Source organism: Schistocerca piceifrons, chromosome 4 (assembly GCF_021461385.2).
Source record: "Schistocerca piceifrons isolate TAMUIC-IGC-003096 chromosome 4, iqSchPice1.1, whole genome shotgun sequence".
NCBI classification, from domain to species: domain Eukaryota; kingdom Metazoa; phylum Arthropoda; class Insecta; order Orthoptera; family Acrididae; genus Schistocerca; species Schistocerca piceifrons.
In genome coordinates, this window is record NC_060141.1 from 456,405,481 (window position 1) to 456,423,460 (window position 17,980).

At 38.5% G+C, this 17,980-nt stretch overlaps 1 protein-coding gene across 3 annotated transcripts in view; it reads right to left on the reverse strand.

Moving 5' to 3' along the window:
* Nucleotides 1–17,980, reverse strand: part of LOC124796364 (DALR anticodon-binding domain-containing protein 3) — a 94,980-nt gene that overhangs the window by 29,413 nt on the left and 47,587 nt on the right. For all 3 annotated transcript variants that reach the window (XM_047260523.1, XM_047260524.1, XM_047260522.1), the window contains one exon: nt 15,269–15,543. In XM_047260523.1, the coding sequence (XP_047116479.1) occupies nt 15,269–15,543 (275 nt within the window). The remainder of the gene's footprint in view (nt 1–15,268; nt 15,544–17,980) is intronic.

Sequence of the window (17,980 nt, forward strand, 5' to 3'; positions counted from 1 at the left end):
AATCTTTTGCAATGGAATCTATGGATAAAAATTCCTCCCTAACTTTCCAGGTGACATTTAGATAAAATGTTCAGTTTTCAATGAGACCCTCCATCCTCTTCATTGGCAACTTAAGTCTGCCTTTAACAGAGCTGATAGGGTTCCCTTTTTTGTCTTTTGTACCCAGAGGGCAGTGTCATGATATCTAAGAGATAGCAAAAGCTGATATGGCCCTCTCTCCAAACCATAATTACATTTGCACATACAGTCCAGTGACGTCTTCAGCACTACCTATAAAGGCAGGTGATAAACTGTATGATGTGCATCTCTGTGAACCTTTATTGTCGAAGTGCCTGCTTCCATACACTGCTCAGTGCATAACCAGTGTCTGCTGAAGTCTTTTTCAGTCTAGTTTCCCACAATGTTCCAGTAGTTCAAAGTGTACAACAACATCCTCACCCTTGCCACTCAAACAATCTTATTTTTATCTGTGAGGCTGTGCTTTAACATCACTGTGTTCTCTATGTTTGAGGTTCAGCATGGCAATCAAGAGTTTGTATAGACTAATACAAAGTAACTGCTGCCACCTTCGCATGGAATATTAGAAATTCCTTGGACTCTCAGATCAAGGTTATCCAATACAAGTCAGAATATTTCTTAATTTTTCTGTGTGGCTGGAAGGCAGGTCCGATTCCTTGCTCATTTAAGACTTTACCTATACCACTCATATTTGCACTGCAGAATGGAAGCTGAGCTATAGGTCAACCCTCCTGACTAGGTATGAAGAAACAGTTTCTGAATCAGAGCTGGTTTAAAATCATGGACTGAGTGGTCAAGCTGACTTTGTTTGCATTCAACTAATACACATAAGAAAGGCCACTTGGCATCATTCTACATTCCTGTAAATGTATTGTGTGGGTGTATGCAGCAGCACCAAATTAAAAATGTATTGTCTAAATAATTGAAGAAGCAGGATGAATGGAGGGGAGGCTTCAAAATCCTATCAAAAGAAATTTACACTGGGATGGAGGGCACTGTCTAAAGCTTGCAATTTTATCGAAATATGAGATGCCACATCAGCCAGAAAATTTTTATTGTATGTTTCTGCTGTTGTGCTAAGAAGATAATTAGCATTACAAAGGTTTTTGGATGCTCTTTAACATATTACGGTAGCAAGTAAGAAAAGTTGCCAATGAGTAATTCCCGCACTAATAAAGAAATGAGATACACAAAAAGCTGAAATAGCAAAGATTTCAAATACAGCTAAACAGTTGTGTGTTCAAAATGTATTGGCACATTAGTTACAGAGAACATACTATGAATAATACTGTTCTCAATAACTGTAAGAAACATTACACACAGCCTTACATACAGAAATAAATTTCGTATTGTGAAGGGAGCAACACAGTAGGACACCATCACACAAGCTGCCACAAACATTTAACAGAATAGCATAATGCAGATACTTTTTGAGGACATACAATGTCCTGGGTGCGCACACAACAGCTGTACTCATCAGTTCCAATCACGAAGAGACAAGGAGTTAAATAAAATTAATGTGAATTCCGAGCACAGTTTGGGTTGCCTACAAAATTGCAAACTCATTGGTAATAATTTGATGAACAAATCATACAACTAATCAATTATTTTCTGCAATTAGAGTAATTTCTCCCGGTCAATGAATATCACTGAAGGACTGCATAAATGGGGGATTGTTAAATGGAGGGGGACAGAGTAATCTTTGCATTCTCCATTTGGTTTGTGTAAAAAGAGTTCAAAATGCTGAATTTCCTGAACAGTTTCTGACTGTTATGTTTGCATGTAAGGTAGAGCCATGCAGTCACGTAGGCATACCAGTTTTCTCTTGTTCAGAGAATTCACGTCCAAACAGGTGCCCCAACCTGAGATGTTTGTGGTGAGGCTGCACAAATGGTTCATTCCCTTCTGCTGTCATGTTGGTCTCTTAAACATACTTGTGAATGCCCATTCAACCATTCTTCACTTTCTAGAGACTGAGCTTTATCTAGTTTAACTTCAATGTGCTTTGATGTATTTTCTTGTTTTAATTCCCTGTCCTACAACAATGTGGCCTCATTCCAAGTCTCTCAGATATGCGAGTGTATTCTAGAAGATTTGTACCAGGGCTGCCTCACGTTTGGTTGTTTTACTGCAATATATGTGCCAATTTTTATCATATTTAGTGCCTATCATGTTCTATAACTTTCTCACTTTGCCTCTGCCGTTAAAAGAAGCTATCAATAAGATTATTTATGGTCAGGGACCACATATTGGCAGGTGAGTGTAACTTCCTTTATGAGAGGGAAAGTGACAGGCAGAATAACACCATACCGCAGCCAGCTCAAATGACAGACTAGAATATACAGTAACTTTGGATAGAAAGAAAATTATAGCATGCATGTTGAACTCCATGGAAATATTTGACATAACTGAATGTAAATGATTTATAAAAGTGATCAGGCACAAAAATCTTGCAAATAAAAATGAGCAGTCATCTTAATTAAGGGGGGGGGGGTGAGGGAAAAAAAGGACATGACAAAAAAGTATATCACTACTACCATCAATTTGTACCTTTAGTGTCACATCATCAGGATCACATCATACAACCTCACTGAAAGTTCGATGAATGATGTCATACTGCTTATGCCCCCCTCCAAACTGTCTGGCCCACAGCTGCATGTGCCCTGGACAACATAGATGAAGTTGCTACAAGTGTAACTGTTAGCAGAAGCCTAGTTGTTGATATATTAGAGAAATCCACACTCTTTCAAATCTCCCTTTGATAATGGAGTTATTGGAATTAAGAGGTTTTCATAGACAAATGGAGTAACGAGGTTTTCTTTGCCTACCATTAAAACTTTGTCTCTTTTCCTTTTGTTGTTCTCATTATTTTGACACCCCTTTATACTATAATTTACTCCCTCCAGGAACACTCCCCCCCCCCCCACCCCCAACAAAAAAAAAAAAACCATTACATGACCATTCACTTCCTTCAAGTATAGCCTTTGACTTATTTGATACCTACATTTAATTCCTTTAAAGTCAGTACCGCCATTAGACTGTTTTTTATTTGCAGTGTTACATTTACACGATCATGATTTCGGCTTCAAAGTGCCATTATCAAGTGTTTGAAGTGTTATACAGTGCTGTAACAGTTCTGTCACTAATTGTAGCACTTCTGCTACTAAATGTTACTGGGATTTGTCTTTTGATGCTAGTCACTTGTCAGGATGAGCATTACTGCAATGGAAATTTAATTCTAAAGCATTATGTCAGGGTGAAAATACTAAATAAATAAATTTTTCTCTCTTAACAACATGTGGGCAGGGTGGGTTCTTCCTTGGCTCGGGTATGAGGTAGAATGAAACAGCATTTTTACATAAGATAACTTTTATTGCAAGTTTCGTACAACTGTTTCCTTACTTGATGTTCTGGCTCGGAGAATGGCAGCTGTGTCATTTGTGAAGCCTCTCGTGTCGCTGTCTCTCCCAGTTGACTGGAGACGCGGAGCGCGAGGTAGCCCGTTTAATTATTGCGAGCTAAGTCGTGCATCGGATGGTGATACCTTGGATGTGGCGTCCCAGTGTTTCTCTTCTCTAAGCGGCCGCGTGTGTTGTGCATCGGCCAGCGGAGTGGCGCGGCGGGGGAAGGCCAGTGTCCCGGACTCGAACAACGGACTCCCGCTTGCCAGTCTTCGGCTGTCAGATCTTCATCCCATCTCACAGGTGACCGCTGTTGTGAGGCCGTCTCCTTTCCGTCCTCACGAGTCACCCGGGTACGTAAAAATCAGACTTCAAATACCTTTTAACTTCTGTCTTCTGGCGCCGAGGCTGCTGCTTGCTATTCCATTACAGTGGCGGACTTGGTGCGTCTGTGCATGAAGTAGGCTCTTCTTGCATGACGGTCTTCAGCACTGAAACTAACAGAAAACTACTGCTACTCTTCTTCACTTCTCTTTCCTTGTCGGGCCCACTGCGTCTTGCGTATTAATTCACTTCAGTTCACTGGAGGTGAACGACTTCATGGTCATTGCCTCGTCTGTCACGTTGAAAAGCTTCTCGAAGAATCTTCTTAACGTCGGTCATTGGCTCTTGGAATGTAGGCGAGGGCCTTTGCTCACATGTGACGACTGAGAAACACGTGAGCCAGTCGGGCGATGCCCTGACGGATGAATCGACAGCGTCCGCTTATGTGGAACTTGCTGACTTCATGGTCATTGTCTCTTCTGCTCTGCTGTTCTGCCCGCTGTTTGCCAGTGTGTAACTCTCTAAACTAAACCAAGTTTTTCATTTATATTCTAATTTCTACTTCACTTTGATTTCACTAATTTATTTATTTAAGTACCACTCAACATTCCTCCACCCTTCGGAGAAATTCGCCCTCGAATTTACCACTCAACATTCCTCCACTCTTCACACAGCAAAAGCACTAACACAAGCAATGAAAACTCTCGACTTAGAAGATTACACACGCTTCACATTAAGTATGCTGAAAATACTTTATCACTGTACTAAAGCACTGTACGCTCATAAATCACATAGTTCACACATAATTTGTTGTAATAAGTGTAACAAATCTTGATGACAATGAATAAACAAAAACTAGATTTTTCACTTAGTAAATTACATAGCAACACCTGTTTAATCTACCCTATATTAATGAAAGAATATCTATTCTACAGTATTGTTTATTTTAACATGAGACTGTTTAGTAAAGACTGAAGTACGATAAACAAAATTAATGAACTAATGCTCACAAGTAACCACTGAAGTACACCAGTTAAGAATGTGGTATCCAATTAACAGGGATTTGATGAAGTGGTATATTATTATTTGGCTTATTTTTTCGTCTTAAATAAAAGAAAACTGTACAAAGCAGAAACACCAACACAAAGGTTCCAGATATACCCGTTCCTAGCATTATAATTTTAGTTTTGTGTTCACCTTTTAATTTTAAGACATGTTGCATCATAACATTGGCATCAATTTTGCCTTGCTGTGACTTTATGAACATATCTAATGACTTCAGAAGGGAACTGTCAAGGGAGTAATTGACGTAGGATAGGTTTTATGTAGGAAATGCTTCCATGGCGTTTTCTGAAAAAGCAAACAACATGGTTATGGGCCTACCAACCTAGTAAACACAAAAACAAAGAAAAGAAGGAATACATTGTTAACTACAAGATCTACATGTTTCTACATTCAACTTTTCTTTCTTAAAAAATAAACCATTATCATGTATTAATTATTTACATTTGTATACTATCCACAGTCTGCTATGATTCAACTAGGACATTTGCACCCTTAGTCGAAGATTGTATGGTGCCATGTCTGTATGTTGTGCTGGCATGGCCACTCTTTTTCCTCTTCGGGAACTTCCTCCACCTTTCGGAAAAGCAGACACTATTGTTGAAGGAATTACATCTGGAGTGCCCTTAAAAGGTTTTAAACGACTTACATGGACAATAGTAGTTCGGGTGGGCAGTTGCAGTTTAACGTTGACTGGTGACGTGATCTAAATAATTTGATAAGGACCTCTGTAGTTTGCTACAAATTTCTTCGTTTTTCCTTTCGCAATGTATGGGGCTGACAGCATCACCCACTGACCGATTTTGTAATTTGGATATTTAGCGTGGGCATTACCTAACCTTTCCTGTCGTTCCAAAGCCTTTGTATTAGATTTTTGAACCTTTTTCCATACATCCTTCATCATTCGACTGAAATCTCTTACTGTTTCTCCGACTTTTCCGTTTTTCTGCCTGATTACATCAAAAGGGGACGGCATTTTTCTCCCATAGACCACTTCATAAGGTGACATGCCAGTTGCTTCATGCGTTTTGGCGTTGTATACCGATACGATTATTGGTAAATATGTATCCCAATTAGAATGTTGTTCGTTAATATAATAACTAAGCATCTTGCCAATTGTCCGATGAACTCTTTCTGTGCGTCCGTTGCACTGAGGGTGTAACGGAGTTGTGCGTAATTTACGTATTTTTAGTAAGTGGCATAGCTGTTTCATTAATTCAGACATAAAATTAGATCCCTGATCTGTGATAATAACTTCAGGTATGCCAAATTTAATTATCCAGTTGTTAACTAAAGCTTGGGCAACTGTATTTGCTTGCTGATCTGGGAGACTCACCATAGCTAGCTAGTGTGAAAAGTGATCTATAATTGTAAGAACATACTTATTACCAGCAGGTGTTTTATGAAATGGTCTGTAGAGATCCACTCCACAGATTTGAAATGGACATGAAGCCTCGGGGAGCCTCTGTAAGGGTATTTTTAAACGAGAAAGTTCAGCTCGTTGTGCGCACGCAATGCAATTACGAAGGTACTGCGCAACTTCCTGCTTTCTGGTTTGCCGCCAAAATCACTCTGCTACACGTCTTTCGGTTGTCCGCTGTCCACTGTGTCCTGCAAGGATATGATCGTGGGCCTCTGCCATTATTTCTTGTCTAAGGTGTTGGGGAACAACAATTCGCGGTCCAAGTTTTGTTTTACGGCATAATACACCATCTTCAAAGCAAAATTGTTTTTGAGTTGCGTATTTTTTGCATTCTGTATCCTCATCTTGTGCCTTTCTCCAGTCCTCAGTATCTCGGCCTGTTGCTTCCAAAAGTGCTATTTTCCGACTTAGGCAATCTGCATTCGTGTGTTTTTTGCCTGGTTTGTGGATAACTTCAAAATCCATTTCGGAAAGACATAGTACCCAACGGGTAAGACGACTAAATGGATCCTTTAACCCAAGCAACCATCTTAAAGCTGCGTGGTCTGTAATAACCTTGAATTTCCTACCATACAAGTAGCATTTAAAGTATTTGATGCCATAAATAACACTTAACAATTCTTTCTCCGTTGTGGAATAATTTCTTTCTGCTGTTGTTAGTTGTCTCGAAGCATAAGCTATGGGGTGTTCCGTGCCATTAATATTCTGACTCAAAACAACTCCTACTGAATGACCACTTGCGTCACAGGATAAAATAAATTCTTTATTATAATCTGGGTAGGCTAATACTGGACTGTGTGTTAACTTATCTTTAAGGGTTTCAAATGCTGATTCACAGTCTTCAGACCAATGAAATTTTGCATCCTTTTTCAATAATTGGGTGAAGGGTCGGGTAATTTCAGCAAAATTTTGAACATATTTTCGGTAATACGATGCGAGACCAATGAAACTTTGTACTTCCTTAACGCGTTGTGGTGTTGGGAAGTCCTTGACTGCCAAAATTAATCGAGGATCTGATTTAATTCCTTTTTCACTAATGACATGCCCTAGGTATGTAACCTCTGTCAATGCAAAACTACATTTTTCCATATTTAATGTTAATTTAGTTTTTCTAAGTCTCTGAAAAACATTACGCAGATGCACAGCATGTTCATTAATGTCTTTGGAGAATACAATAATATTGTCTAGATATACACAACATTGCCGAGTTTTGAGTCCTCGCAATACTCCATCGAGTAGTCTTTGGAAAATTGCTGGTGCTTTTTCAAACCAAAAGGCATTCTTTTAAATTGCCAGTGGCCTCCAGGGGTAGAAAATGCTGTTTTATGCCTATCTTCAGGTGTAACTTCCAACTGATGATATCCGCTACGTAAATAGATTGTTGAAAAGTATTTACTGTTACCTAAACTGTCAATGATATCTGTAATGTTTGGAAGAGGATGAACATCTGAGATAGTTTGTTTGTTAAGGTGTCTGTAGTCACAACAAAATCTATATAGTTCCGTACCGTCAGGAGACTTCTTTGGAATAATTACAATATTTGAATTATAAGGCGAATCAGAATATTCTATAATTCCATCTTTTAGATGCTGTTCCAAAAATTCATCCAGTACTGGCTGTAAGTGATGCGGAACTCTATCAGCCTTCCTATAAACTGGAGAGGTATTTCCTGTTGGGATCCTATGCTGTGTGATATCTGTCACTGGCAGTGGACCTTCTGCATTAAATAAATCTTGGAACTCAACTAAAACTGCTTCTATCATATCTATGTCATTTCCTTTCAAATGCTCAATCTTCTGGCGTAATGCGTTTTTATAGGCGTCTGGTTTCTGACCATCATCAACATCTGACCAAATGAAATCTTCTTCTTCAAAAGTACTGACTTTAGCTACTAATATTCCCTTATGCAACTCTTTGTCCTCCACTCCGAAATTGTCAATATGTACCGGTACTTTTCTTTCTCCCTCAACGTCTTGAACCCGTACAATACTTCTACGTACAAAACAATGTGATACATCTAATTCCTCATTTTCCTGTAGTGGCTCTATTAGACACACTGTATCTGTAGGTACCTCGGGGTCAACGGTCATCTTGAAAAGTTCCCCTGAGCCAAATGGTACCGTATCCTGCGAATCCACCTTCAAGGACGTTGCACGCAGTATAGTTGATTTTGCCTTCCGGTTGGGGAAATCTTGCGGCAGCAGGCCCTTTGCAGCGGTGTCACCTAGCTGAAACACTATTCCGCTAAGTTCTACAGTTTGCTGTCTGAGGTCAATTTTAGTGTGATGTTTATTCAGGAAATCCAGCCCTAGGATCGCGTCGTACCCATCAGTTACCTTTGTTACCACTTTTACATCTTCTTGAAATTGTACACCGTGAATATAGAAGATCAATGATGTACATCCTAATGACTTCACTGTACCTCCTCCTACTCCACTCAATCTATACCTTGGAGGGTCATATTTCTTTTCTCCAATGCATTCATTACTCACTATTGATATGTTTGCACCTGTATCCACCAGTAGCAGATAACCAGCATTCCGCCTTCACATTCGCCTTAATGGCATGAAATTTTATTGGGAACGCCTGGCGGCGGCTCCAACATTCCCGTTGGAGTTTAACTGATTTCTATTTCCAAACACTTTCTTAGACCTACATTCCTTGAATGTGTGACCTATTCTTTGACAATTAGTGCATTGAGGTTGTCTGCAGTTTTTTTGCTATATGTCCCTGTCGATCGCACCTAAAACATCATACTCCTGCTGAAAATACATTTCGCTTCTCCTTGTATCTGATGGCAATGTCTATTTCTTCAAAAGCCGTCGCCACAGATACAGCTTCCGCTAAATTTTTTGGAAACTCTGCCCTGACACCATGGGACGTTTCAGGAGGTTACCCACGTAAAAATGAATCCAGAGCTCTATCTTCTGCCTCTTCTAAAATAACTTTATTTGCTTCATCACTAGTTGCCAACTTATAGGTGTTAATATTAACTTTTTCTAATCCTGTCTGCAAAGCTTTCTAATGACTCATTCTGCCTCTGAATGATAGTGTTTAATTTTTCCCTATAAAATCTACAGCTGTTCTGTTTTTGGAAACATTTAAGTAATCCTTTCTTCAATTCCTTAAATGTTGGAGCATTCCGTAATTCTTCATGGTATAATACGTGTGCTTTAGCCTCTCCTAGCAATCTTAACTTTGTCATTTGTAAGAGCTGATCGTCTGACCATGATCCTAACTTTGCAGCTGCTACTAAATCATCAAAAAAGGCTGTTATGCCTTCGCCAGGTTTACCTGAAAAAGGAGTTACCAAGGGTGCTGCTGAGGAATCTAGGGTGGGAGGGATTGAACCGGTTTGCCTAACCTCACAAAACTGTTTAAATAATGCATTATTATCATTTTTAAGCTGTGCTATTTGATTAACTAAGCTCTGAATAGCTTCCTCAGTAGAAACCACTTGTGGTGCTGACTCTGACTTTGTACGATTTCGTGTCATCATTTTACAATATGTTAGCTACACTATCCTATTACACTGAATGAAAAAGATGTTTAAATATTTCCGACAAACTCTTAAAATTATGAGAGAGAATACACTTCTAAATAAAGAAAATATTATGACTGCTATGCAAACCTCCATCCTTTCACACATTAAACAATACTAACTGTGGACCTTTAGTGACTGTCATTCACACCTCATATTGAGCCAAGGGTTTTTTCTCTGACACCAAATGTAATTATGTGGAACTTGCTGACTTCACGGTCATTGTCTATTCTGCTCTGCTGTTCTGCCCACTGTTTGCCAGTATGTAACTCTCTAAACTAAACCAAGTTTTTCATATATATTCTAATTTCTACTTCATTTTGATTTCACTAATTTATTTACTTAAGTACCACTCAACAGTGCCTAAGATGGCATACTATCATATTTGAAATACACTATTAGACACATTGTGTAAGGGTCAATATTTCTGGTAAAGCCTACTGCTTTGTTTTATCACTGAGTATACCATCTTGACTGAATGACAGTTGGCTAAGTGTCAAGTGTCGTATTTTAAATATGAGAGTACGCCATCTTAGGCACTGTATAACACTTGATAATGGCACTTCAAAGCCGAAATCATGATCGAGTAAATGTAACACTGCAAATAAAAAACAGTCTAATGGTGGTACTGACTTTAAAGAAATATATTATGACTGTGTCCCCACATTATGAAGAAATTATTAAAAAATTATTATGAAAAAATTACTGCATTTAACTGTTAGGTGTACAATGGAATATGAATCTGGGCTCTTCATCCACTGTTATGACCTTATTACTTATTGTGCCCAATGCCCATCCTGCACAAGGTTTTGGGATGATTAACAAATGGCAAAAAATAACTGCAAGTAACTTTCTTGCTTTGTTGTGTGGCTGAAGTAGTAATGAACAATCTGAATTTATATCCATATTCTGCAAACCCCTTTAAAGGGTGTAGCAGAGGGTACTTCCAATATGAGTATTTGCTTAGAGTCACCTTTTAAAGGTGGTTCTTAAAACTTTGTAAGTGTGCTTCCTTGGAATAGCTTACATCTATCTTCAAGGGTCTGCCAATTTAGTTTCTTCAACATCTCTGTGACTCTCCCATAGGTCAAACAAGACTGTGAAAATTCTTACTGCCCATCTCTATGTCATTCAATATCCCCTGTTAGTCCTATTTGATATGGGTCTCACACATTTGAGCAATATTATAGGATGGGCCACATGTGTGATTTTTAAACAATCCCATTTATAGACTGATTGTATTTCCCTAGTATTCTACCAATAAACCAATGTATGCCACCTACTTTACCTACAACTGAACTATGCTAACTCTGACTCACTGATACTGTAGCTGTAGCATTCTATGTTTTTTTTTGTTTGTGAGATGCATAATCGTACATTTATAAACACTTAAATCAAGTTACCCAACTTTGTACCTGTTGTAGCTGCGACAGGAACAGTCGCAGGGTTGCCGCAAATGAAAATGCAGCGCGACCAAACGGGAGCCGCCCGTGAACAAACAAGACGGACGAACGGAAATGGAAGGAGAAGCATGACGACAGACAACCGAGCAAGACACCAAGGCCAACAACAAAGTATTAAGTAAGGGGGACACAAGAGAGAACCTCACAAAATCAAAACAACATCTACTCGTAAATGGGAAGTAAGCACACGCAACATAAACACAATGTCTGTGAGCGAGATATCAAGTCACTCAACTCGCTGAGTTGAGAGGCAGCTGCCTAAATACACAACGGGGTATGTTGCTATTGGCCACTGGGACCATGGGCTCCACAGTGGCACCCTCACATTAGACTTGGGCCAGGAGCACGCGCATCCATGGCTTACAGTGCGATTGCTGCAGAGACTTCTAGTGGTCATCGAGTTCCATGCCGTCTGGCGCGGATTCAAAACCCGCTGCACTCAGTACCAAAGTACCTCTTTGAAATCTTGTCAAGATCTGACTGAATAATTGTGCAGCTTTTTTTCAGGCAGCAATTCATTACAGATAATAGCATTATCTGCAAAAAGTCTGAGGTTACTATTAATATTGTCTGCATTATCATTAATATACAACATGAACAGTGACAGTCCCAACACACTTCCCTGGGGTGCTTCTGCACCTGTCAATGACTCTCCACCCAAGAAACATTATGCCTTCCTTCCTACAAAAAATTCCTCAGTCCAGTCACAAATATTGCTCTATGCCCTATACAATAGCACTTTTGATAATAAATGCTGATATCGTACTGAGTAGAAGGCTTTTTGGAAAAGGAGAAATAATGTTTCTACCTGCCTGCCTTGATCCACGGCTTTCAGGGTATCGTGTAAGAAACGTGTGATTTTGTTTTCACATTATCAATGTTTTAGGAATCCATACTAGATGGCATTGAGGAGATCTTTCTGTTAAAGGTACCAAATTCTATTTGATCAAAGAATGTGTTTTAAGATCCTACAACAACCAGATGTTAAAGATATTAGACAGTAATTCCATTGATCACTTCTGCTACCCTTCTTGCAGACAGATGCGACCTGTGTTTCCTTTCAACAATAGGCACAGAATTTTGTTCGAGGGATCTATGGTAGATTATGGTTAAAAGAGGGGCTAACTCATCATGCCCTGAAGCTTTGTTCAATTTTAGCATTTTCATCTTCTTCTCAACATCAGTGACACTAACTGTATCACTCATCTTTGCAATGGTGAGAATTACATTGGGACAATATCCCTGGATTTTCAGTTGTAAAGGAACATTTGAAAACCGAGTTCAATGTTTTCCTTTTTACTTAGCTACCATCTATATCCTTGTTCATGAGTATCTGGACACTTCTGTACCACTAAACAGCCTTTACATATGACCAGAATTTATTTAAGTTTTGTGAGAGATACCTCAATAATATTCTTCTACAGCAGTTGTTGAAGGCTTCACGCATTGCACTCTTGACAGTCAAATGTGTTTCATTCAGCATCACCCTGTCTCTAACTCTATGTTTTATTTTACGGCTATTGTGCAGTAGTCTCTGTTGCTTTAGAAGCTTCTTTACAATGACTGTATACCATGGATAGTTTCTCCAATAATTAACTGTTCTACCAGGTACGTTCTATCCAGTGTGTAGTCAATATTCTTTTGAATTTGAGCCATAGCTCCACTACGTGCTCCAGTTGTGAACTAATGTTTCAAGTTCCTCAATGAGAAACGAAACTACTGTTTTCCTTTCTAATTTGTTGAACATGTAAATAAATCTTTCTACTTGTTTTAGTTGCCCTTTGTGCTTTGGTACTCATTCCTGCTAAAACTGTCTCATAGTGACTGATCCAAGTCTTGATGTGGACATTCTTACACAGGTCACTTATATTTGTTGCTATTAGATCCAATACATTTCTATTGTGAGTGGGCTTCTGAACAATTACTGAGTCTTGCCCAGAGAACTTTGCGTGCACTTTCAATTTTTACCTCAGTGGATTAGAGTTTCTTGTTTTCTGCAACAAATACACCACCTCCCTTCACTGTTTGCATATCTTTTCAATACACATTCAAGTTTTCCCAAGTATCTCACGATCAATTTCATGTTTTCACCGACTTTCTGTACCTAGTATAATGTGAGCTTCACAGATTTTTAGGAGTGCTTTAACATCCAGCACTTTATCGTGAATGTTTTGGCTGTTAACCACTGGGATTTTAATACTTTTGCATGTAGGAGGACATTTCTTTGTATCTTACACTGACACTTTCATGTCCCTTACAGCTATCATTACATAGATTGGATCGAGATTCGCCTAACCTAGAAAAACCCTTCTGTCTGCTCCACACACAGTCAACTACAAGGGGTAGCCGCCTCTAATGTGTAATTCACACCTGACCCATTTGAGGAGCCCTACAGTTCTCAGCTCTAAATCGCAAATCGAGGAAGTTGCAACCTAGAATGTCACAGAACTTTTTAAGTATCTGGTTCAATCCTTTCACTTGTCTCGGAACCAGAGGGCCACAACCAGTTCTGAGGACAATGTTGCAAATTCTGAGTTTCGTTGAAACTCCATGTGCAAGGTTGGTCTTCTCAACCTTCTCTGCAAGTCACTGGAATGATCAAAGTATGATCTCTGAGCCCAGATGATAGATACGGTTTCTCCCAATGTGTGCCACAGTCTGCAAAGGTTATACTATATTCCCCCCAACTGCTGCCAGAATAGCCCCATCATAAAAATGAATGAGGCCCTCAGGCACACACATTGATTGTACCTGGTCTTCCGTCCCATCCCTTGTTTCCATTTCCCTAAGGGGTATCATTATTTACTAAACATTTGAACTGCCAATGATTACTTAAAGTCTTCCACTTTTACATTTGCCTTCTTTTGACACAGGACACACCAGGTTTCTCAACAGGTGACGTGACATCATTGGCTCAGTTTGAGATTCAATGGAAGACAGCACTTCATATTTGCTGTTTATGGACTGCTACAATAAAATGAGTTCTTTCTGCTCCCTGTCTACCCTGTACTTGGCACCTAGCCTTACCACTGATACATCACTTGCAGTCAACTGGAGAAGTAGTGATAGATCCCACGCTTCCTGTGGAGGAGAGACGATCTACATGAGAGGATAGTACTCAAAGTATTCCTGTAACGCGACTCTCCAAAGCTCTTCCACCACTCATTTGCAGCAGCTTTCCATCATTTGACAGTAGTCAAGAGGATATCTAGCTGCTTGCGAATGCCAACTAACCCAAACCATGTTTGAGAACAGCACTCACAGTGGTCCTGCACTGTGGTTGGTGCAATGTTATACAAAATGGTAAACAAATAACTTTAAAATGAGCCTGTTGATTATCTTTTAATTTTTGTATTTATTGAACTGAAAGTATAAATTATTCCCTGTAATAACTGAAGAATTAGGATACTACTAAGGCGACGGAAAAACTTGCAATAAAAATTACCTATTTTCTGAAATTTTTGTAGGGTTATAGTTGCTAACAAACTTGAAAATATTTACCTACAATAAATACAGATAGTATACTCATGTTAAAAAGGAAAACTAAATGTAACACATTTTGTTAGTTACAATATGTACACAACACTTTTAACTTATGAAAATTCTCAAAATTATATGTTCGCAAGCATCTGAAAATTCTCAAAATATATCTATTTTTCATGTAATTATTCAATGAGCTTAGGAAACAATTGTTTTTGAATAAGGATACTGAAGGTTTATAAAAATCACAAATTAAGTTTATAACTGATGTCATAGTAAGCGTTTTTTGTGGCACTTTCAAGTGTTCAAAAATACCTGATATCACATTACACACAAGTATTCACACAGTCAATGAAAGATTATGCAAAAATGACCCAAACCTCTTTCCCTGGTTTGCAGTTGTTTATTAAATAACAATTTTTTATGTTTAGAGGCAGAATCGTGTTTTCCTATAGATGCTGTAAAACTAGTTTGATAACCAGAACTGTCAAATAAACAACAAAACCCAGTGCCCCTGAAACAGATGCAAATTTTAATTGGTATTTATAATACTTACCGTAAGTATTCTTTTGCCAACATGTCGGTTTCTTTTGTTCTACTTTTGGCATTAACAACAGCTCCACAAATAACTGCTTTCATTCTGTCTGGTAGATCTTTACTGGATTTGGTAGTCAGTACGAAGCCAATACAATCACATGCCTCACTACTGTCAAATGTGTTATAACCTGATTGTTTTGCTGCCCTGACAGCAAAATCTTTCAGGTACTTAACCCTCAGTTGGCTCAAGTCCATATCATCTCCTTCTGAAACAGAGGCCTCAATGACAATCCCCTGAAACAAAACTGCCAGTAAATGTCAGTATCAATACATTTACTCTTCATATTGATTATTATTTTACTAAGAAATATGCTGAAGACAATTTTATGGATACCGCTACTGCAATAACATTTTAAATATGTGCATTGTTTACAAATGTAAAGGCAAGTTTTGAACAGTTTTTTACCATTCTGAGATCATGCCATTATACAGTTTTCATGATAGAATAGCCTTGTACAGCTGCTATAAATTACTCATCTAACTAGCATAAATTTTTCAAAATAAAATTCAGTCATCATTTGCAATGATATTTTTATTTCGCTTTACTGGTTTCAGCAAATCAATTTGTCATCTTCAGAAGGTTACGACCAGTTTAACAAATGTCAATATCTTCGTCGCTATCAATTTTTTGGTGCAATATGAAATAAATAAATCATACCCAGAGTGAATGAAACAGCAATTTTTTAATGCTTTGCAAGTGAGCTATTTACAAATAAATGGGGTTCTTTCCAGAAACCTGATTCTGACACATAAGGGAGAAATTTAACATCCAGTCCCTTTATTACCTGTCCGGCTGCACAACAGGTAGTCAGCAGTGTCCTACATAAGAGAAATGACATCAGTTTCATTAGTTTACTGAAGCCTCCATTGAGTAGAAGTAACTATGTACACAAGAATCATAAATATGTGACTTGTGACTATTGGAGGAGTTGCCAGGGAGAAAAAAGGTTTTTGCGTAAGAGGCCTAGTTGGTTTCATCATGCTGTAATAAGTACTTGAAAACATGAATAAAGCAAAATTTATTATTAGATTAACCAACAGTCTTGAATGGAACATAAATAATGATGCAGAGACAGCAAATTCAATTGCATACACATTAAGGTTAGTGGTGGCGTGTTCTCTCAATCATGGTTCCTTTCTACTTTTGTAGTTTTTGTGACCATCGACTCATTACTTTTTGATTCCTGTCAAAACTTGATTTGTCCTTACCCAGACTATGCAATATAAATAAGGTAGATGTGACACAAGTGTCCAGACAAATAATATTAGCAGCAGCACTGACAAAGATATTACATGAAAACATGTTATGCATGTGCAGGGTGATTCACCTAAGCTGTTCACCTCAATACTTCTGGAACTGTTTAAGATACAATTCTGATATCTTCCAGATGAATTGTGTGAACCTTCTCAATAAACAATATGTAGTCTCTCTTCACAGCTATTTTAATTGCAGAGGTTTTGCTATCAATTTTACTTTTTCAAATGGTTGTTGTTGTTGTGGTCTTCAGTCCTGAGACTGGTTTGATGCAGCTCTCCATGCTACTCTATCCTGTGCAAGCTTCTTCATCTCCCAGTACCTACTGCAACCTACATCCTTCTGAATCTGCTTAGTGTATTGATGTCTTGGTCTCCCTCTACGATTTTTACCCTCCACGCTGCCCTCCAATGCTAAATTTGTGATCCCTTGATGCCTCAAAACATGTCCTACCAACCGATCCCTTCTTCTAGTCAAGATGTGCCACAAACTTCTCTTTTCCCCAATCCAACTATGGTAATTCCTGCAGGTAATATCCTAGTTCTAAAAAGAGACAAATTCAACAACATTTCACTCGTCAAATTCTGATTAGTAGTATTACAGTAATTACAATTAAAGAATCAAGTTTCAGCAGTGGGCATTAACTTATTATTTGGTCTTATCAGCTACCAGACTCACACCCGAAACTAAATGAAAACCTTACAGAAAGTGTGTTGGGGACATTCGCTGTTTGAGCTGTTTATTAATGACTTAGCAGACAATATTAGTAGCAACTTAAAACTTTCTACAGATGATGCAGTCACCTACATGAAGTACAATCTGAAAGAAGCTGCTGTACTCAGAAACGTAAATTTGATTTGTGCACCTCACAAAATGCAAAAATTTAGTATCCTTCATCAATGAGTCACAGTGGGATCAGTCCTCTCATACAAATATGTATGTGCATGATTGTAATGACGATTCTTGGACGAAACAATATGTAAAACAAGGGAAAGTCAATTACTCACCTAAAGCAGATTTGTGCGGAGCATTAACACACTAACAGAAAACAGTATTCACAGTAGCTTTTGAGCTCTTATTCTCTTTCTAGTGAAAGTATACACATTCACACATACAATCACACAGACCCCCAAACGCACACTCCCATGGCCTTAGCAGGACTGATTATTGTCCATAACTTCCATCCTAGATTAAAGACATTGCTCATGTCTTTCACTGCCTCTCCGCAGTTCCTGTCCCGTTACCATAAGACACCTTACTGGTCACTACAGATGTGGCATCCTTGTACAACGGTGGTTCCCAACCTGAAGGGTAATTACCCTCCTAGGAGTAAAATGTAATTTTCTAACAGGTAAAAGTGTTTCGGCCATGAAACGAAATAATTTTTAAAAGGTTTTTATTATTATGGTTATTTTG